Source organism: Myodes glareolus, chromosome 23, assembly GCF_982192425.1.
Source record: "Myodes glareolus chromosome 23, mMyoGla1.1, whole genome shotgun sequence".
NCBI classification, from domain to species: Eukaryota; Metazoa; Chordata; class Mammalia; order Rodentia; family Cricetidae; genus Myodes; species Myodes glareolus.
The window spans coordinates 2,944,718-2,965,947 of record NC_142048.1 but is presented as its reverse complement, the minus strand read 5'-3'; the positions used below and the strand labels follow the sequence as shown (position 1 = coordinate 2,965,947).

Below are 21,230 nucleotides of genomic sequence, written 5' to 3'. Positions count from 1 at the left end.
TCAGCCCTTCCAGAGAGTTGGGCCTTAGCCTGGACTCCAGTTTTCTGCCCCTCACAGGAGCAGCAGGGCTGTTTTCTCTGCCTTCATCAGTGTAGAGAGCTGGGAAGATTATGGAACAGGTTGTAGTGCAGTGTTGGAGCAGCACGGTTTGGGGTTCCCTCCTAAGAACCAGAAGAGCAAGTTGTCAGTGCCAGTGTGAGACTTGAGTGTGCTCGCTGGTTAACATGGGTGCTGCTTCAGGAAAGAAGAGTGCCATTCTGCCTGGAAGACTCCTGCCAATGTGATCCAGGACTTTTTAGTCAGAAAAATGTTGGGCTCGGTCCCCTCCCCCTTCCCCTCTTGGAGCTTTCTAGGCTGTATTTGTGACCTCTTTTTGTCTGATGAAAATGTAGGTTAGTCTTTTAGAAGACAAAGAAATTTGTTTTAATAGAATACCCATAGATAGCCTCAGGATGGGACTGGGAGACTTCAGGTTGCCCAGCCAGGGGCTCTTACCACTTCTGTGGGCTGTACCAGCCTTCTCTCTTCATCTTCAAAGAAGCACTTGTTGTTTGCCAGGTGAGCTCCTGAGGGACTTCTATTATATTCCATTCTAGTTTCAGTTCAAGGGTTCTTCGTATGAAAGGTCTGGTTATGCCTATGTCAGAGCCCAGAGCACTCATCTGGGCTTGGATGTGGGGGAATGGAGAAAAGTCCCTAGCAGGTCTAGGTGGGAGTTGTGGAGGTTTGGGGTTGTAGGACTCTAGAGGCTTCTTGTCCTCAAAGGTAGCAAAGTGCTAGGAGGAGCTGTGACTGGGGAGATGGCAAAGGCCACTTGTTTGAAGGATTTGGATTTGTTGGCAACTCTTTTTTTGTTTGTTTGTTTGTTTGTTTTTTTTGAGACAGGGTTTCTCCATAGCTTTGGTGCCTGTCCTGGAACTAGCTCTTCTAGACAGTCTGGCCTTGAATTTACAGAGATCCTCCTGCCTCTGCTTCCCGAGTGCTGGGATTAAAGGCATGCGCCCCCACTGCCCGGCTGTTGGCAACTCTTTTAGACCCCCCCCCCCACTTGACTAGTTTGATTTTTCTGTTCCTGTAGCCTACATGAGGTGGTGCTTTTGAATGCCTTAGACTGTTGGATGGCCCAAATTAGCCTGTTCTGCCTGGGTATGAGCCCCACCTTCCACTTGCTAGTGACTGGCTACTGCTGAACCACTCTTTGGTCTCCTTTTCTGGAAAAGGGGAGGCGCTTTCTATCTGCTTGGGCAGGTTGTGTTGGGAGTTAGTGAGATAAGGAATGTTCACAATCTCTTCATGTCTGGGGTGTGTACGTGGGCTTCAGCACAGTGGAGTACAGTTAGGGATGCCAGACCATAGTGTACTCCTGTATGGAGCACCTTCACCCTGGAGCAGATCATCAGTATCTGTGTGCCCTGTGGGATCACACCTCAACTTTGTGTGACAGCCTGGCCTCATGTTCCATCCAGATGAAGAAGGCAAAGTCCAATACCATGAGGAGGTGCTTGGGAGTGTCACCTTCTGGGCTGTTCTCTGAAGAACTTTCCCACCTTTCTCACTTTGTTTTCTCTGCTAGTCACTGGCCTCTCTGACAACACCACATGGTCAGGTTGGCTCTGTCCTTCTCATAGAGCCCAGCACCCCATCTTCAGGGTAGCTTCTCTAGCTATTACTGGGTAGATCTGCCATGGGTCCTTGGTAGCTGTGGGTCCTACTCAGTTGTGTTGTCATAGTGCAGCCACTGGTGTGTTGCAGGGTGTGTACACTAGGGCCCCTTGATTTTTTTTTTTTTTTAATTTTAAGAATCTCTTCTAGAGGGGCTGGAGAGATGCCTCAGAGGTTAAGAGCATTGTTTGCTCTTCCAAAGGTCCTGAGTTCAATTCCCAGCAACCACGTGGTGGGTCACAACCATCTGTGGTGAGGTCTGGTGCCCTCTTCTGGCCTACAGACATACACACAGACAGAATATTGTATATATAATAAATAAATAAATAAAAAAGAATCTCTTCTAGAAAACAGCTCTCCAGGTAGCTCTTCAGCCTGCCTGAGTAGACATAACTGTCTGTCATTGCTTAATTTAACCATTTTTCATCTTGGGTGGCCTACCTGACCACAGAGCCTCAGCTTATTCATCTGTGGGCAAGGGATTTTGTCTTTCTAGGGTGACTAGGGAAAGTGGGAAGTGTCAGCATTTGGGGTCTCCCCTCTTCTCCTCACCTTGGAGCCAAAACTTCCCTAGTGAATCATTCAGATTCAACGGCTGGGTCTCACCCCCCCCATTTTCTTTTGAGGAGGGGTGGAGGGGAAAGGGGCTTCTTTGTGTATCCCTGGCTTGCCTGGCCTGGAACTTAGTATATAGACCAAGCTGGCCTCTTAATTTACAAAGACCTGTCTAAATCTGCCTCCCAAGGGATACACTACCATGTGACTGGGTTTTCTTTATGGCAGAATCCCTCCGCAAGCCAAGGGTGTGGAGGTTTGTTTGTTTAGATTTATTTTATTTTGTGTATGAGTGTTTTGCCTACATGTATGTTTGGGCACCATGTGCATGCCTGGTGCCTGTGGAGGCCAGAAGAGAACTGAGTTACAGGTGAGCCACCATGTGGATGCTAGGAACAGAACCTGGGTCCTCTGCAAAGCAGCCAGTGCTCTTAATTTTTGAGCCATTTCGTCTTGAGTATGGGGGAACAGGATTCTCATCTGTTGGTTGTGCTATCCTGAAAGAGTAACACGTGTGCTTTCTGACCTACCCCAGCACTGCCCCAGACACAGCTTCTGTAGCATATGGCCTTCGAATTGGTTCTGTGGAACATATCCTCACCTGGTGAGCTGGGCTCAGTTCTACATTTCTGTCCTTCAAGTTTCTAGGTATGGGTTTTATGATAGAGATATAGAGCTATAGTTTCTTGTGTGCTTGTCCTCATTTGTGTCCACAGATGGAACATTGTTTTTTTCCAGCCACTTTTGGAGTTTTGACTAGGAAAACATAACATCAAAAAGTATGTGTGTTTGTATGTGTACGTGTACACAGCTGTTTTGTGTGCACATCCTCTACCTTGTCCCTTTGAGAGACTCTCTCTCTCCCTGAGCCTAGAGTTCACTTATTTTAAGCTTGGTTGGCATCCAGCAAGGCACAGCACTTGGGTAGGCAAGAGGCTGTGATGCTCTTGTTATGGTGCTGGGCACTGAGCTCAGGTTCTTATGTCTGAGCAGCAGGTCCTTTTTTCCTTTCAAGCCATTTATTTAGTCCCCTGTTTTCTGGGTTTTTTTTTTTATACTGTAGCCCAGGCTGGACTTGAACTTGTGGTGGTCCTCCTGCCTCTGCTTCCTGAAGGTTGGGATCACAGGTATGTGCCATGAGTGTTTAGCCAAACCAGATTGTCTAAGAATTGGATTGAATGGGTTGAGTGTCTTAGGCTTGTGGCATACTTGGCTTGGGTGTCGTTGACTGGACGCCTGAGATTTTCTGCAATGTCTCATCTTGTGCTTTAGCTTGTGAGTAAGTCGAATCCTGTAAGTGGTGGGGTTTCCTTCCTCAGGATTCTTGAGCCAACTCTGCCCTGGTGTTCTCCTATGCCCATTGATTGGAGCACCGTTCCTGGTGTGCTTGCCTTTTTCTTAACGTGCTTGGTAGATCTCTTGCTTCCTGCTTCCCTCCAGGACAGTTGGCATGTTTGTTTGAAGCACTGTATAGCTCTGGCTGCCTAGAACTTGATATATTAACCAGATTAGAGATCAGTCTGCCTCTGTCTCCTAAGTGCTGGAAATAAAGGAGTGTGTTGCTGTGTCCAAAAGGAGATTATTTTTCAAAGATTGGTATTTTTATGTTTGTTTGCATGAATGTCTATGTATATTTGGTACCTGCAGAAGCAGTAGGGTGTGAGATCCCCTGGAATTTGAGTTGTAGATGGTCATGAGCCACCATGTGGGTGCAGGGAACTGAATCAGAGTTCTGTGCAAGAGCAGCCAGTTCTTTTAACCACTAAGCCATCCCCAGCCTGTTTTTGTTTTTGCAGTAAAATTTTCTGCGCTCTTTCTTCTGTCCACCTATAGCAGTAGTTCCTGGTATGAATCCTCAGGAAGAGGTGGGAGCTTGACCCCAGTAGTGGGTGGTACTTCCTGAACTAATATATTTATTTTCTACTTCTGAGATAGGGTCTTCCTATGTACTCCTCACTGTCCTTGGAACTCACTCTATAGAGCAGGCTGGCCTTGAATTCACAGAGATTCACCTGTCTGTGTCCTTACTGCTGGGGTTAAAGGTGTGCATCACTGCATCCAGCTGCTGATTATTGTGTTTGCGTGACTTTAATTGTTGGCATGTCTGCATGTTTCTTTCCACCTTTAACTGTGTCCCAGAGAATAGACTTCAGTTGCCAGGCCTGTAGCACGTAAGTACTTTTACTGTGTTTAGCCATCTTGCTGGCCATTTTGAAATTTTTTTTTGGTACTAAATCCTGAGTGTGAATGGCAGTGGAATCATGTTTATTAGAAATGGAGCAGTCAGACTGAGGGTGCTGCCTCATGGCAGTAGCATGCTTGAGGCCCTGGCACTAGCCACAGTAAAATAAAGAGTACCTTCTGGGGGCTGAGGGTAGTGGATAGAGCAGGTGTGAAGATCTGAATTTGTATGCCTAGAACCCCTAAGTAAGGCTGTAATCTCATTGTTCCTACCGAGATGCAAGTGGGTATAGGGGAATCCTGGGAGGCTCAAAGGTTAGCTAGCCTGGTGTACATAGCAGTGAATGCTTGGCCAGAACACTGACTCCAGGTGGACAGTGAGGATTTAGACCTAAGGCCGTCCCTTACTTCCACACATGCAGTTTGGCATGTACACTGGTATTGGCACACATGAACATGTACACACATCATACATAAACAAAGAAGAGAAAGAAACAGAGACAGGGAGAGAGAGATTTTAAGACATATTTTTTTGGGCAACAGACAGTTGTAGCATCCCCTGTGGACTTTTCTCTGTGCTCTGCAGACCCCACACGCTTCAATGTGAGTCAGGAAATTTTGTGTTACAAACTGGAAATTAAGACCCCAAAAGGGCTAGACTTCCCACTACTGATTTGCAGTAGGAAGGAGAATCTGGTTGGTCTGTCTGTCTGGCTTGGTATGTCTTTTACTTTAGGTTTTCTTAGGGTTAGGTTTGTTTATATAGGTCCACTGGCTAGTTTCCTCTCTCCTGGCCTTGTCTACTTTTGAGCCTGAGGTCATTGTGGGTCTTAGAGGACAGGACACAGGGAGGAAGTGATGCAGGGCTGCTTCAGGAATCTCAGGACTTCCTGTCCCAGAAATCCAGTGGGTGATGGTTTAAAGCTTAAGCAGCACTTCCCTGTCTCATTAAGAAAGTAACTGCACCTAACTGCAGGCACACTTGAGGTCCAGAATTGGCCCATTAGGGGAGCAGCAAGCAGAGCACCTGTCAGCGCCACAGCAAGCAGCTCTGACAGTGCCCAAGCCAATTCAGGGAGAGGCAAGATTGGCACATCCTGCTAAGGATGATGCTGGTAGAGGGCTCAGTGTCCTGCACTCTTGATCCATGCTGGAGTTACTACCCCAGTCAAATCAAGTTACCCCTCTTGCATGGCCTTTATGCCTGATAAAGACTATTCCTGTTAATGGGGTGCTCCTCACAGTGTCATAGGAGAGATGAAGCTAAGGAGGCTCCAGGAGGCTCTTGGATTTGGGATTGGGTAGATGACTTTTATGATGCTAGAGTGTTTGGTGAATGTAAGTGCAGGTTTTCTCTCCAGAGACAGAGACAGGACACAGGACAGGTGGACTGAGAGAAGGAACTTGTGGAATGAGTGGCCTTAGAGGCTGCTTCTTATTGGCAGTGATGGGAGCTTATATATGTTACCATGACTTACTGCAGAAGCAGCAAGGAGCCTGAACTGCTCGTGGGCACACCACTTTGCTGTTTGAAAAGGTGTTTTGTTTTGTTTGTTTGTTTGTTTTTTGAGACAGGGTTTCTCTGTGTAAAAGCCCTGACTGTCCAGGAACTCACTCTGTAGACCTCAAACTCACAGAGATCTGCCTGCTTCAGCCTCCTGAGTGTTGGAATTAAAGACGTGCGCCACCACCGCCCGGCTTAAAAGTTATTTTTTATTGGGGGTATGGAAGGAACCCAAGACCTGTGCATGTTAGGCAAGAACACTAACAACCACTGAATGGGCTCCCACCTCTTTTGAGCTGTTTTAAGTTTATGCAGAGGCTGGGGATAGAGTACCTAGCACACATGAGCCCTGAGGTTCAACATGACAAAAGAAAAAACCAAAATTCATAGCCTAAGCTGCTGCTAGTTCTGGAGTGCAGTGCAGCTCAGGCTTCTGTCGCCATACTGTGGAGTGGACAGAGCTGGCAGGCTGGGGTTGATGACAGGAGCACACGTGTGACCAAGTGGCCCCAATTCCTGCCCAGCTGAGTTTTTGAGCTATTGGGTCACTGTTGAGCACTTACACAGGAAACCTGAAGTGTACCTGCACAGGACTGTCTGTGTTATGTGAGGGAAGCCTGAGGAGGGAAAGATGTTCGACAGAGGCAGATTGGTGTTCCCCTGGCCTTGGGTTTGCCTGCCTAAATAAAGAGTGGGACAGGCATCTGAGACAAAGTGGGCAGACTGGTGGTGGTTAGCTGGGTCTGTTCTTAACAGCTGTTAGGAGTCTCTTACAGGCTGTGCTTTGGAATCCTGTGATAGGTAAGGTGGCCTTTGAATGCCCTAAGATAGGAAGGACTGTGGGAGCCTATGTGGGGTGGCAGTTGGGTAGGGACTGGAGGATAGTATGGATCCCAATATTAGGTCCTGAAAAATAGGGGCACAGAATTGGTAGTTAGGCAGGGGTGGAGGGACCTGGGTCCTGGATAGACTAGATGTGAGTGAGATAACCCGTAGCTCTGGGTGGCCTTTTTTTGCTTTTTTGCCCTGGGTGAGCCCATGAGACCATCTGCACCCTTGTGTGCTCAGGGTATGACCCTACAGAAGGTGTGTTTGGAGTCTAGTCTGTATTCTGCGCTCCTCCCCAGATAATAGTGCTTTGTGCAAGATGAGAGTGTGGGGATAGTTAGAATAAAAAGTAATGGTAGGCCCCTTGCATATGCAGGAACAACCTGCTCTGTTTTTCTGTCAAACAGTAGGAGGGACAGGTGAATGCAGATTAGAAGGACCCAGACCTTACTTTAGCTAGTAAAAGAACTTTATAGAAATTCCAGGGTATAGAAAGAGGCTTGTATATGATACTTGAGCCCTGAGACCTGGTTGGGAGCTCATGTGTTCTAGATTCTGAGGCTGTGTTCAAGCTTGGAGGATTTTAATTTTTATTTCTGTAATTTCTTTTTTGAGATAGGTTTCATATAGCCTAAACTAACCTGGGATCGCTATATAGTCAAAGCTAGCCTTGAACTCCAGATCTCAAGTGTTAGGATGACAGGTGTGCATCACCACATTTGACCTGGTGTGCGCTCGCGCTCTCTCTCTCTCTCTCTCTCTTTCTTTCTTTCTTTCTTTTTTTTTTTTTTGAGCTATATATTTTTTTTCTACCCTCCCTTCCTCCCCGTTCCCCTTCTACCCCCTGCTATGGTCCCCACGCTCCCAGTTAATTTACTCAGGAGATCTTGTCTTTTTCTACTTCACATGTAGATTAGATCCATGTATGTCTCTTAGGGTACTCTGGCTTTTTATTTCTGAGACAGGGTTTCATAATAGCCCTAGCTGGACTCAGACTCAGGGTCATCCTGCTTTAGCCCTCCATGGTGTTTTGAGTTTTGGAGCCTTTTTCAGAAAGACCCAGGGAAGGGGCTAGTATGACTTATCAGGTCAAGATACTTGCTGCCAAATCTGGCAGCCTGAATTCCATGCCTAGGACACCCATGGTGGAAGAAGAGAAATGTCACCTGTAAGTTGTTCTCTGACCTGCACATGTGAGCTGTGACATGCACAACACACCTCATTGCTGGGGGAAAGAGAAAGATATGGCTCAGCAGCTAAGAACACTTGCTTTTCTTCCATGGCACACACATAGATACTCGAGGAGCTGGAGAGATGGTTCAGAGGGGGAAGCACTTGCTAAGCAAACACGAGGCCAGAGGAGCAATGTCTGTAATCCTAGCATTCACTATGGGGTTCTGAGATGGAGACGGGAAAGGTTCCTAGTGTGCACAGCCAGCTAGCCTGCCGTAAGCCTTGGGGTGGAAGATGAGGCTAATGCCATTTCAGACCTTCACGTGTGTGCCTTGGCACACTCGTGCCTGCTTTCATATACTTAGGCATTATTTGTGCACACATGTGCTCACATATATTCCTCTGAAACATTTTATTCTAACAGCTGTTGTAATGATTTTTGTAAACTTCTCAGATGGGTTTGAGTTTTGACCTTTTTGGAAGGCTTGAGAGGTAAGATGGATGTTCCTCCCAGGACACTGGCTTAGAAATGGGGAGGGGATGTGGTTGTAGGTAGGAGTTTGGGTCAAAATGACTTAGCATGTAAGTGAATACTAGGTCCCTGTCAGGGTCCTGCTGTGAGACTGGGCTGCGTTGGACTGTGCTCTGGTGACCACTTACACTGAGAGTCCTCTGCACACAGCTGTTTTCTTTTCTTCCTTATTTATTTTCTTCTCTTGAGGCCGGGCCTTTTTGTATAGTTCAGGTCTGTCTTAAACTTTGGATTCTCCTGCCTCAGTTTCCTTTGTGTGACCTTAATTGGTTCCTGTGGTGTGTTTTTAGCTCTCTGTGTGTATCTGTTGGAGATGAATGTAAAGATGACTGTTGGTTCAGGCAGTGGTGGCACACGCCTTTAATCCCAGTACTTGGGAGGCAGAGGCAGGTGGATCTCTGTGAGTTTGAGGCCAGCCTGGTCTACAAGAGCTAGTTCCAGGACAGGCTCCAAAGCTACAGAGAAACCCCGTCTCGAAAAACAAAAGCAAAACAAAACAACAACAACAACAACAACAACAAAAGATGGCTGTTGGCTTATAAATCAGCCTGCGATTGTCTGGGAAATCTTCAAACTCTTTCTGTCTGCTTGTAGGCAGACACCCTGAAGTTAGTGTTTTGTTAGCAGAGACTGGTGGTTGTGGTTGTCTTTGCTCCTGGGACTCACCAAGGTTTAAAAAGAAAGGTGAAGCTTGATCTGCAGCAGTCCTAGAGCCTGCCTGTAGACCCCCAGATTGTGCCCGTTTGGTGAGACAGGGAACCTCTGGAAGATTGGGAAAAGTTTAAGTCAATGTGTATGTTTAGGAGAGGATACTGAGGTCTGATTTGCACGTCCTAGTAATGGGAATGTTTTCTCAGCCATGGGGCAATCTACAACTCTGATTGTCCATTCAGATCTGTGGTTTGTCCAGGCTATGTAGAGCCTGGGGCTAGGGTCCCATCAAGGTCAGGGATAGAACTCGGCCTCAAGTATGGTGCGCTCTCTCTACCACTATCTACACCTGAGAGACCTGGGCAGTGACTGGTTTTTTGAGACAAGATTTCTCCGTGTAACAGTCCTAGCTGTCTTGGAACTCACTCTGTAGACCAGGCTGGCCTGTCTCTGCCTCCTGGGTGTTGGGATTAAAGGCGTGCGCCACTGCCGCCTGGTGACTGACTTCTTAGCTTCAGACTTCTCACCTGTCTAGTGGTCTGTCAAGGAAAGTACCTTGTGTAAAAGGGTAACAGTGAATGAGACCTTGAAGGTCATGATGGCTTCCAAGCGGTGGGTGGGTATTGGTGGTACCTCCTGAGTGTGGTGACTTTGGTTCTTGGCTCTGGTTATGGGGATCAAAGGATATTTATTGGACATGAGAAGACCAACTCTAAAGTGTTTCCAAAGCTACCAGCAGGCAGATCTCAGTTACTTGTTCACTATTTTGGGTTGCCAGCCTGGTGGGTCCTTAAGGATAGAACTAAATATTCTTTGGGGGTATAGTACTGTCTAGTTAGCTACTTACTGGCACCAAATCCTGGGAATGTGGAGGGGCTAAGGACCTTCATCTCTCCAGAGGTGGGGGTTTAAGGGAATAATCTTACTCTAGACTGCAGATCTTCCTGTGACCATTTCTTTAGACTTTTTTTTTTTTTTTAATTAAGCTTTTGTGGGACAGTTCGGAGTTCAGTAGGTAAAGGTGCTTACTGCCAAGTTTTATACCTGGGTCCCACACGGTGAAAGGAGAGAACCAACTCTACAAAGTTGTTCTGTATGTCCCCCCTCCCTTCCAGACCACACAGAAATAAAATGATTGGGGTCCCAGGCACCTGGATGGGTGGCTCAAAGGTTAAGGGCACTGACTGTTCTTTTTGTTTGTTTGTTTGTCTGTTTGTTTCGAGACAGGGTTTCTTTAGCTTTGGAACCTGTCTTGGAACTCAGTCTGTAGACCAGGCAGGCCTTGAACTCAGAGATCTGCCTGTCTCTGCTTCCCAAGGGCTGCCTTAAAGGGAACTGGCTACTCTTACAGACCACCTGGGGTTGATTTCCAGCATACACACATGTGGCTCATAGCCACCTGTAACTCTACTTTCAGGGGATCTGATGTCTCTCTGGCATCTGTGGGCACCAAACATACATGTGACACAGACATGCAAGGAAAATACCATACACGTAAAATACAATAAAAAATAAACATGCGATGGGAGAGAAACAGACGGGTCTTTGTGAGTTTGAAGCTAGCCTGATCTATTAATAGTTACAGGCCTGCTGGGGCTGTTTTGAAATAGATCAATAAATTACTTTTAAGTAAAGATATGTGTGGGGTAGTTTGTGCATACACATAGAGGCCAGTGATGATTGTCTTTTTAAATTCTGCCTCATCATAAAAATTTCTGGCTGGGTGTTTGAAGGCACTTGCCTTTGATCCTAGCATTCATAAGTCAGAGGCAGGCAGATCTCAGTGAGTTCCAGGACAGCTAGGGCTACATTGTGAGACTCTGCCTTAAAAACAAAACCTTTAAATTATATATTTGTGGGTGTGAATGTGCATGTGTGCACCGGCACATTTGCACACATGAAAGGTTAGATAACTTGCAGAAATTGGTTCTCCTTCTACCGTGCAGGTTACAGGACTTAAGTAATCTCCTTCCATCATGTAGGTTACAGGACTTAAATTCAGGGTGACAAACTTGACTAGTTAGTGCCTTTGATTCGGAGTCATCTTGTGGGCCTCACCTTTGTTTCAGACAGGTTTGCTTGCTGAACCTGTAGCTCCACTTACTTGACTGACTGCTGGCTGGTGAGTGAGCCTCAAGGAGCTTTCCAGTCTCCACCTCCCCAGTGCTGGGTTAACCAGTACCTCACCTGGTTCTATGTGGTTGCTGGGGATCGAATTGTTGACTGTTCACTGACTAAGCCATTCATTGCAGGCCCTCCCTCCCTTCTCTGTCTGTCTCAGTCTCTCAGGTTCTCACTATGTGTGTCTGGCTTGAACTGGTTTTACCCCTTGAGTGAGTGCTTTGGTTAAGGGCCTGTGCCATTACATCCAGTTTCCTTCCTTCTCTCTCTTTCTCTTTCTTTTGATAGAGGCCTTGAACTCTTGAGACAGCCATCCTATTTCAGCCTCCCAGGTATGCACCACTGTACTTGGCTTTATTTTGGAACTCTCTCTGTAGACCAGGCTGGTCTTGAACTCACAGAGATTCTCCTGCCTCTGCCTCCCCGAGTGCTGTGCCACCACCGCTCAGTGACTTAATTTATTTTTAATTTGAGAGAGGGCCTGGAGTGACTTAGCAACAGCCATGGCTGTTCTTGGCAGAAGACCTGGGTTTGATTCTAGCATCCACACACATGGTGGTCCACAACCAAAGCCCTAGATGGTCTAAGTGATGCCGTCTTTTGACCTCAGGGCACCAGCCACACACATGGCATACAGGCAGGAAAAGCATCCATAAAATAGTAAAACTTTAAGACTAGGTTTTACTCTACTTCAGACTGTACCTCTGAACTTGTGGAGGTCTCTGATGAGTGCTGCAGTGACAGGTAGCATCACCATGCCTGGCTTTTGCAAACTTTCCTGAGTCTTTTTCTGCCATGCATCCTGGGAATGGCAGTTGATGTTGGAGCTTGTCTGGCATGTGATCTGATAGGAAGGAAGTCCTAGGCTCCCCATTGCACTGTGATATCCCTGTGCTTGCATGGTTCTGAAGGATTCAGTGACACAAGTAGCTCAACTTTGAAATCATGTGATGTGACTAAGATACCACTGGCATATGCTGATTCCCACTTAGGGGCTGCCTGGAATAAAAATTGCAGATAGAAGGCAGTGATGGTGCCAGAGCCTAGGGCAAGGACAAGCACTACATGTGGTTTCACTTTTACAAGTTCTGTATACTATGGTAGCGTCGATGTTTCTATTTATTTATTTATTTATTTATTTATTTATTTATTTATTATGCAATATTCTGTCTGTGTGTGTGTCTGCAGGCCAGAAGAGGGCACCAGACCTCACTACAGATGGTTGTGAGCCACCATGTGGTTGTCTGGAATTGAACTCAGGACCTTTGAAAGACTAGGCAATGCTCTTAACCACTGAGCCAATTCTCTAGGCCTTTACTACTTTTTTTATGTTTTTACACTTCATGATCATGTGTGGTCATGGAGGTCAGAGGTCATCTTTCAGGAGTTGTGGGTCATGGAGATTGAACTCAGGTTGTTAAGCTTGGCAGCCTTTGCTGAGCCTTCTCATTGGCCCATGTAAACAGTTTTTTTTTAATGCTGTTGAACTGTACACTTAAAAATGATCAAAATAAGCCTGGCTTGGTTATGAGATGAAGCAGGACAACTTCCATACTGTTTCCAAAGCAGGGAAATTTAAGATAAGAATTTTACTTTATGTGCATTTACTGTCCAAAAAAATGTGACCTCAGAAATAACCTGTAACTATGAGAATATGGATCTTTCAGTGTTAGCTTAGGAAGAGACTGTGGCATACACATTGGGGGCCCGGCTTGTGTCAGCTGCTAGGTTATTTTAAAAAATGCATATGGGTATAGAAGGTTTATTGTGACATCATCTAGGATGTAGAGTGTTGGAGCACAGAAATTCCTTGGGGTTTCTTTAGCTTCTGGAGGGGAAGGAACTGGATACGCTTCCTCCAGCTTGGTGGGGTGACCCTAGAGCTCCTGAAATCACTAGGGAATATTGGGGGAGTGTCTGAGCTCTCTCAGCTGCCTTGCTTTGGGTGGGGGGATCTCAGGTATTCATCTTTTTTTTTCCTGTAGCTACTTGTCATTGTATCTGATAGCTGGACATATGACACATACTGGTGTTATTTTGTAGAGGACAGCCAGGGGAAAACTGTCCCACATTTCAGACTGAGTCCTCAGTGACCTCAGCAAGTGGCCCTTGAACAGCACACACCAGCAGGACATCCTGTAATTTAGCTCTCTGCCCACAACAGTTCACTGGAGGCGGTGTTAGCTTCCGCAGGGCCAGAACTTATTCTCAAGGTTGCTCCCTTCTTCCAGTTGCCCAGTGGAACTTTCCTGGGCTTCTTTTGACTATCTGTCTAGGGTTCTCAGGTCCCCTCCTCCAGCAGCTTGTAGAACTCTGGGAAACTTGCCATTTTGGGTGTTTCAGTGTTGGGAAGGAGCTTCAGGACTCACCAGGCAGCCACTCTCCAGGAACTTCCTGTGTCCTGTTGTCTGGAAGATTCTAGAGCCCTAGGCCTGTGGGTGCTTCCGGAGCCTTGTGACAGAGGCATAGTTGTTGGCACTATTGGTACTGGGGACCCATTAGTCTCCTGCCTTTCTCTTTCCTTTCTTACCCAGGATCTGAGTAGCTGACTTATCACTAGCCATCATGCAAGCCTCCTCCATGACATGGACACTTTGGAGATCCTAAGGACTTTTTGAGAGCTGTGTGCCAGGAAAAGGGATAGAAAAAAGAAGTTATCTAGGGTGCGGGGCAGTTACAGATTCCTGGCAGAGAAGCCATTTCCTCTTTTTTTTGGTCACACTTCTTTTAGGTGTCTTTGACAAGCTTTTCATGTACCGAGCATCTCAGTGCTGAGCACTTGAGACCTTTCTGAGGCTCAGACACCCTGGGCTCTGACCATTAAGCATGCAGGTCTCTGCAGTTCTCACCTGCTGCTTGGACACTGGGAAGAATATCCACGTCCAGATGGGAGCTGAGACGTTTTGAGGAATGGCTTTAATCACAGATGCTAAAGTAAGAAGTAGTGGTTTTCCTGTGGAGGTCCTGCCTGGAGCTGGGGCCTGCCGCTTGGTCTGCAACACAGTCCTGAGAGGGCTTCAGGAGGGAGGCGAACTCTCAGAGGGCTGTGGGTCATGGAGAGCCACAGCTGGCCAGCATCTTTGAACCTTCAGAATGACTAATAGGGAAGGGAGGGTATGATGAAGGTTCCTGCTTCCGGATCCATGAGATGACTTTTGGAAGTTCAGGGTGGGATGCTGTACCTCCGCAGTAAGAAGGGATGGGTGCTGGTTAGGATCTCAGTATGCAAAACACAGACTCTAGTGTCCATTTCTAGCTTTATGGGGGAAGAAAAGAAAAAGGGAGTGCGTACAGTACAGTATGTCAGCCACCAGTAATGAGACAGCAATGAGTTCCCAGCAGTCACAGGGAGGAGGCTTTTCTAGACTCAAGGCTGGGCCTCTGGGACCTTCAGCTGTGAGAGAGGCTGAAGCAACAGCTGCTCTCTGGGAGGCCCAGGCTCATGCTGGGGGTTGGGGCCACATGACTGCCTTCTAGCCTTGAATTCTAAGGAAGGACAGAGTTAGTATTTATGACTGTTTTTGCTTCAAGTGTGTGAAGGAAACATTGTGGCTGCTGACAGCATTGGAGGGGGGCAGAACATGGTCTCAACTGTGTTGCCACATTCTGATGTACCTAATCTGGCCTGGGTATGCTGGTTGGGAAGTGAGCGCTTGCTTAGAGACAGGGACTTGGATCAGAAATGGCATGAGGGAACGAGTGGGCTTCTTTGCATGACAGTGGCATGAGCAAAGGCTGTCTGGGTGGTGGGGGAGGGGCTTACTGGAACTGTGATGGGATGTGTGTGAGTGTGCATGTACGCATGCAGACCACCATAAGGTTCTGTGAGAGGTGTGTGTGTCTGTCTGCAGCGACATTAGGGAGGCTGTGTTGGCTCAGTGTTAGGAGATATGATCCATCCTCTATCAAGGCCTTTGTTACTATGGATAAGGGTGAGCCAGCCTTAAGGTACAAATTGGCCGCTAACCCAGTGGGTGTCAGAAGTTGAGATGGTGGGCGGGACTCTGTACCATTCTCATCCCTAGTGTCAATTTAGGTTGCCAGGGGACAGTCTGTACAGCCAGTTTTCCCACTGGTTCCTTTGCTCTCCTGGGACTGTTTCTCCAAGTCTCTAGTCTGCCTAGTCCAACATGCCCCTGCTCTCTGGGGACATGGGTAATGAGGTTTTGTTCCCTGGGGAGAGCAGGTACCGCTCAGGTTCCCTGGGGGTGCTCTGTGCTGTTGTGGCTTGGGCCCCTCTCCCTCTTCCTGAGAAGCTCTGCAGTGCTTAGTGATAGTAGAGGTGGTTTCCTTATTACTGTTTGAGACAATATTTTTGGCTTTACTCTGTCATGTGTCATCACTGCTATGCTCTGTTATAGGCAGAGACAGCCAGAGGGAGCATTGGTTGTGGTTGTGTCCCAAGAAACTATTTGCTTGAATGTGGGTAGTATTCAATAGGGTACTAATCCCCCAGTTTAGAAACTGAATGTGGACTGGAGCAGAACTCAGTGACAGAGCACATATTTAAGTGTGCTATTGCCAGTACTCTGGAGCTCTGAGTTCAAGGACATCTTGGCAGGGGGGGGGAGGCTATATTAAGAATTACGAAACTAGACCTGGGGGCATACACCTTTAATCTCAGCACTCGGGAGGCAGAGGCAGGGTGGATCTAGAGTTCAAGGCCAGCCTGCTCTACAGAACAAGTTCCGAGATAGCAAGTAGCACACAGAGAAACCACGTCTCAACAAAACAAGACAAAACGAAAAAGGAATTATGGTTCTGTCTAGCTGGGTGTGGTGGCATATATTTTAATTCTAGCACTTGAGAGGCCATGGCAAGCTGATCTTTGAATTCCCAGGAGAGCCTAGTCTATACAGCAATAGGGCATACATAGTGAGACTTTGTCTGAGAGTGTGTTTGTGTTGTGTTTGTCTTGTCTCAAAGAAAAGAGAAGACTGAATCTTTGTTTTGTGCTAATCCTTCTCTGTCTGCCAGCACCATCGTGCCTCCTTTGGTGCTCCACTAGTGCCTGCCTTGGTTTTCCTCTTTCTGGTGTTGAGTTAGAACTTCTTGATGATTTGGTGATGTGGTTGCTATGAACTTTAGCACAGAGGGTCCAGGTGAGCCTTATAAAGATACTTGGTTTGTGCAGGGCAGGTGAGCTCGGGCTGGGAGGGGCAGAGACAGGAGCAGTGAGAAGTGCTGGGTTCTTGGGTCTGTCAGAATGACATGGGGGCCAAAGTGTTTGGGTATAGACTGCTGAGGTGTCAGTGAGGTCAAGTTGTGGACAGAGAGTATCGAGGGGTGCACTCATGCAGGGCCAGACCGAGTTTAGTACAATCAGTCCTTCCCTACCAAAGTGCTAGTGCCTCCAGAGACATCTTCTGTGTTGGCCATAATGGTCTCCAGACAGACCTAGGGGGCTCTTGCTTCTGCTTTCATCCTGGAGTTAAAGGGAGCATCCTCCAGGCCTTGCCCCAAAAGATTAAATGACAACATAAAGACCCAGGTGCAGGGTTAAAGCCTAGCCACAATGATTTATCAGGGGAGGTGAAGAGTCTCTATTGAAATGAGATTATAAGAGTATGCCACTATGCTCAGCTGTTTATAGGGTGCGGGTCCTCACGCATGTATGATAAGCACTTATGCCATAGCCATGTGCCCATGGAGGTTTCTGATGGCGAATGCATTATATTTGTAGGTCAGTTGGAAAGAAAATTTGTACTATTGCTATGAATAAGGGATCCCTTTTCCTTTGTTTTATTTACTTTAGTGACGGAACCCAAGCCTGGCACATGCTAGGTAAATTCTCTGCTAGAGCCTACACCCCAGCTCTGTTTTCATTTTATTTGTTTGTTTGTTTATTTATTTCAGACAAAACTCTCGGTCTTGTCCTAGAGTCAGTTTCTTGCCTCAGTCTCAGGTGACTGCAGTTTTTTTCTTGTACATCTTGTTTCTCATCCCGTTTTAAAGAAATTCTGTTGTGACTTGTGACTGATTGATGTGATTTTGTACACTAATGGCCCCATGACTCACTGGGGTCAGGGTCCTACTAAATTAGACAAAGCTGAGAACATCCCAACAGGGGTTGACAAGGTAGCTCAGCAAGGAAGTATGTTTACTATTACTTCACTACTTAACATAAATATAATTCCTAGAATCTACATGGTGGAAGGAACGAGCCAGCTCTCAAAAGTTCTCTGACCTCTGTATGCAGTTTCACTGCTACCTCTCCTGGGTGTGGGACTGTAAGCTGGAGGTGTGGACAGTGCCACTGACTAGAGAGACATGATCAGGCCATATATTGCTAGCCTGGGAACACGTTGAGATTCCGAACTGAAAGGTGACTTCTGCAGAATCTATTGCTTTTGTTCCATGGTAAAGCTGAAAACCACTCAGTGTGGGATCTGTCTGTGCTGGCCTTGATTCTGAGCACCAGAGACAGGTGCTGGGGGAACTACGTTAGGGTTTCCTGCCTCTGGCAGAGACAGGCAAGTAAGGGTTAACAGCATTGGTTGGATTTCCCAGCCTGAATTGAGCCAAAAAGTCAGGCCCTGGTAGTGAGCACATGGGAGGGGGCTTGTGCTTCTTGATATGCAAAGATCTCTCTGCATTCACTCATGGTTTTGCTAGGCAAGTTTTCCTGTGAGAGTATTTATTACACCCATAAGCCACAAATGACTGGAACTAGTTTAGGAATAAATGTTTCTCTGGGTGTGCGTTAATTCCAGTACTTCAGAGTCAGAAACAGGCGGATCTCTTTGAGTTCGAGGCCAGCATGGCCTACAAGCCAGCCAGGGCAACACAAAGGAACCCTGTTGATGCGTTTATCTAATTATTCTTTAACAATAAAAGCTTAGGAGTCAGATATCAGGGTAAGAACTTGAATGAACACAGAACTGACAAAAAAGCTACCAGTGATACCTGGATCCCATGTGATCCCCCGCCCCGCCATCCAAAAGGATCTGAGACCCTGTCTTAACCCTGCCTTACTATTTCCTGTGTCTACTTGTCCTCAGTTCTCCAAAACCTCTATGGTTAATTTTGGTCTGTTAGTAGCTAGCTCCGTCCTCTTGATTGAAAACAAATTTTATTGGCAGTTTTGGTGTCAGAATATGATCAAAATAACACACAACAGCCTGTCTTGAAAAACCAAAAGGAATAAAAGGTTTTGGTTGGGTATGATAGGGCAAGCTTTTAATCTCAGAGCTCAAGCAGAGACAGGCAGATCTCGAGTTCTAGGTCAGCCAGAGTTACATGATGAGACCAAACTAACTAGATAGAAAAGGTTTCTCTTTTTAAAAATGTGTCGAGTGTTTTATCTACATGTATATGTACCATGTGTGTATCTGATACCCAAGGAGGCCAGAAGAAGGTGTTTGATCTGTTGAAACTGGAGCTACAAAAAGTTGTGAGCTGCCATGTGGGTGCTGGGAACCTAACCCTGGTCCTCTATAAGAGTGGCCAGTGCTCTTAACTGCTGAGCCATTTCTTAAATTAAAAAAAAAATTACTGGTTTATTAGAATATCCTTCTGACAGTCTATGAATCCCCAAAAAAGAGAACAGAGGTGGTATGGATACTCAGTAAGCCAAATGCAATAAATCCTGATACCATAGAGTCTCTGGGGCCTGTCATGGAACCACTCTCCTTTGGTCTTGAACTTTAGCTACAAGTCTCATCTACAAGGCAATCAGTCTCTTCTCCCCTGGACACTTGTTGACCCCTGAGGTTGAAGGTAAGCTTAAGCTGCCTCAGTCCAGGGGTGAGTATGGCAGTCCTGGGATCTTGTGTACTCCTCTTCCTCAGGGACAAACCTATACTTCTGCAGGGATGGTGGTTTAGAGAGGGAACCTGGCTGATCTGTTTCCTGAGTATCAGATGCATAGGGGTCCCTACTTTATAAAGTGGGGTCTGCCCTCAGATTATCCCCATTGGTCAGCACTCAGCCTGATCTTAATGTTCTGTGACTCCCGGCTTTCTGTGAGGATAGAGCCCCTGAATAACTTACTTTGTATTCTGGGTGTTGGTGGGAATAATCTGTTGGCGTGATTATCATCATTAGTATTTTTTTTTTTTTTTTTGAGTGCTTCAAAGACAGGTCTGGGATGTTGATCACAGGTTACTCCCTACTTGTTCGTTAGGTCTTTGAAATTGATTTCTTTGTTTGGCCTCTGTTGTAGAAGGCAGCAGTGGCATACTTCACTATTCCTGTGACTGACAGCATTTTCTTTTAGTGTCGGTGCTGGAGACAGAACCAGAACCCAGGGCCTTCCTCACATTTGGCAGACTACCATTGAACCACACCTTTCACTGGAAACATTTGAACTTTCCCAGGTTTCTAACCCTTCTTTAGAACTCAGAGTTTTTCTGTCTTTTGGTTTAGGTTGGCCTGCACATTGAGCCAGCACATCCACACAAGTTGCCTTTTGACAGAGCTGTGGCCATGGCCGCATAGTAGGACCAGCACCCCGGACCCTGAGGCCAGGTGAGTGCTGGGGACTCCTGACTATGGAATGAAAAGCTGACTCAGACAACCTCCACATGCTTGATGGAGCCCTGCTTGGGAAAAGAAGGCAAGTCGTACCTATGGGATCAGGTATGACCCTTGAGCCTCATTGGCTTCCTGCTCAGAGGCTAACCTTTGACCTCCAGCTGTTTCTCCTTCTAAATGGCTAGAATTGTACTTTAGTCACTGCCCAACATTTATGTGGAAATTTTAGCTCTGCAGAGCATAAAAGTGCCAGAGGGCCACATGGAGAGGAGGGCATTTCTGTTACCATCAAGACCTGACAGCGACACTTTAGTTCAGGGCCATGTACCTGTAAAAGAAGGAGGAATTGAATGATATCCTAGAAGAAGGAAGCCTCAAAACATCCTAGGACAGCTCCCTCCTTTTTATACGGTAGCATTCAGCTCAAAATAGGCAGGTGTCTTGTTAAAATAGACAGGCTCATCTCCATTCATTGGCATCTGGTTGGCTACTGTTTGAGGCTCTGACATCCCTTCTGTGCTAGACACAAGCTGTGACGATGTTAGGGTTAGGGGCTTGTTGTTTTATTTTTAATTTTTATTCTCAGATTATTTTATGTGTTTGAGTGTTATGCCTGCATTGTCTGTGTAACACTTGCGTGTCTGGTAGGTACCTGAGGAGGTTAGAAGAGGTAATAGGTCTCCTGGAACTGGAGTCAAAGAAGACTGAACCACCATGTGGGTGTTGAGATTTGAATCTGGGCCCTCTGCAAATGCAGAAAGTGCTCTTAACTTTTGAGCCATCTCTCCAACCCTGTATTTTGTTTTTAGGACAGGGTCTCACCATGTAGCCCAGGCTAGCCCTTAACTCACTTTGATCTTTTGCCTCAGACTCCCAAGTGCTCAGATTACAAGTGTGTACCCACCAGCTCTGGCTTATTTCTTGAGAGACTGGTATTTTTGTTTGTTTGTTTGTCTTTGTTTTATTTTAATGTATCCCCAGATGAACTTCAGGTAGTCCTCCTGCCTCTGCCTCCCAAGTGCTAGCATTGTAGGTTTTAGTTTATAGTTTATGAGGTATGTCCTTGTTTAATAGTAGGCCTTTTATTGTTGCTGGGGTCTCTTGATTCCTGCTTGTCAGTGGACTAGGCACCCCCTGCCTATTACCAAGGTATGTACAGAGTGCATCTGCACCCCGGTAGGTCCTTCTGTCTGCTCAGAGTCATGGACCAGGTGTTTGTCCTTGAATCTCGTGGGGGCAGGAGGTCTGCCTGTTTGGTAGGTGATGCTCATTCTTGTGCTGGGTATTAAAGACCCTGAGTAAAGGGCAGCTGTAGAGAAGAAGGAGCTCACTGGGCAGTGGTGGTACACACCTTTAATCCCAGCACTCGGGAGTTCAAGGGCAGCCTGTTCTACAGAGGTAGCTTCAGGATAGTCAGGGCTACAAAGAGAAAACCCTGCCTCAATCCCATGTCTTCCCCTCTCCACCCCTACCCCAGAAAAAAGAAAAACAGATGCTTCCCAAGAAAATAGTGCAGATGGTGGCCTTGGCCACAGCATGGCCAGCATT

At 46.6% G+C, this 21,230-nt stretch overlaps 1 protein-coding gene across 5 annotated transcripts in view; it reads left to right on the top strand.

Moving 5' to 3' along the window:
* Positions 1–21,230, top strand: part of Gatad2a (GATA zinc finger domain containing 2A) — a 90,345-nt gene that overhangs the window by 28,057 nt on the left and 41,058 nt on the right. For 2 of the 5 annotated variants that reach the window (XM_087900732.1, XM_087900733.1), the window contains exon 2: positions 19,575–19,676. Coding sequence is in view for 2 of the 5 variants with exons in the window: in XM_087900729.1 (XP_087756855.1) it covers positions 14,134–14,141; positions 19,575–19,676 (110 nt within the window). In the remaining 3 variants the exon portion in view is untranslated. Of the gene's footprint in view, positions 1–13,987; positions 14,142–19,574; positions 19,788–21,230 lie in introns of those variants that run through there. The other 3 variants (XM_087900729.1, XM_087900728.1, XM_087900730.1) reach the window with 3 other exon arrangements.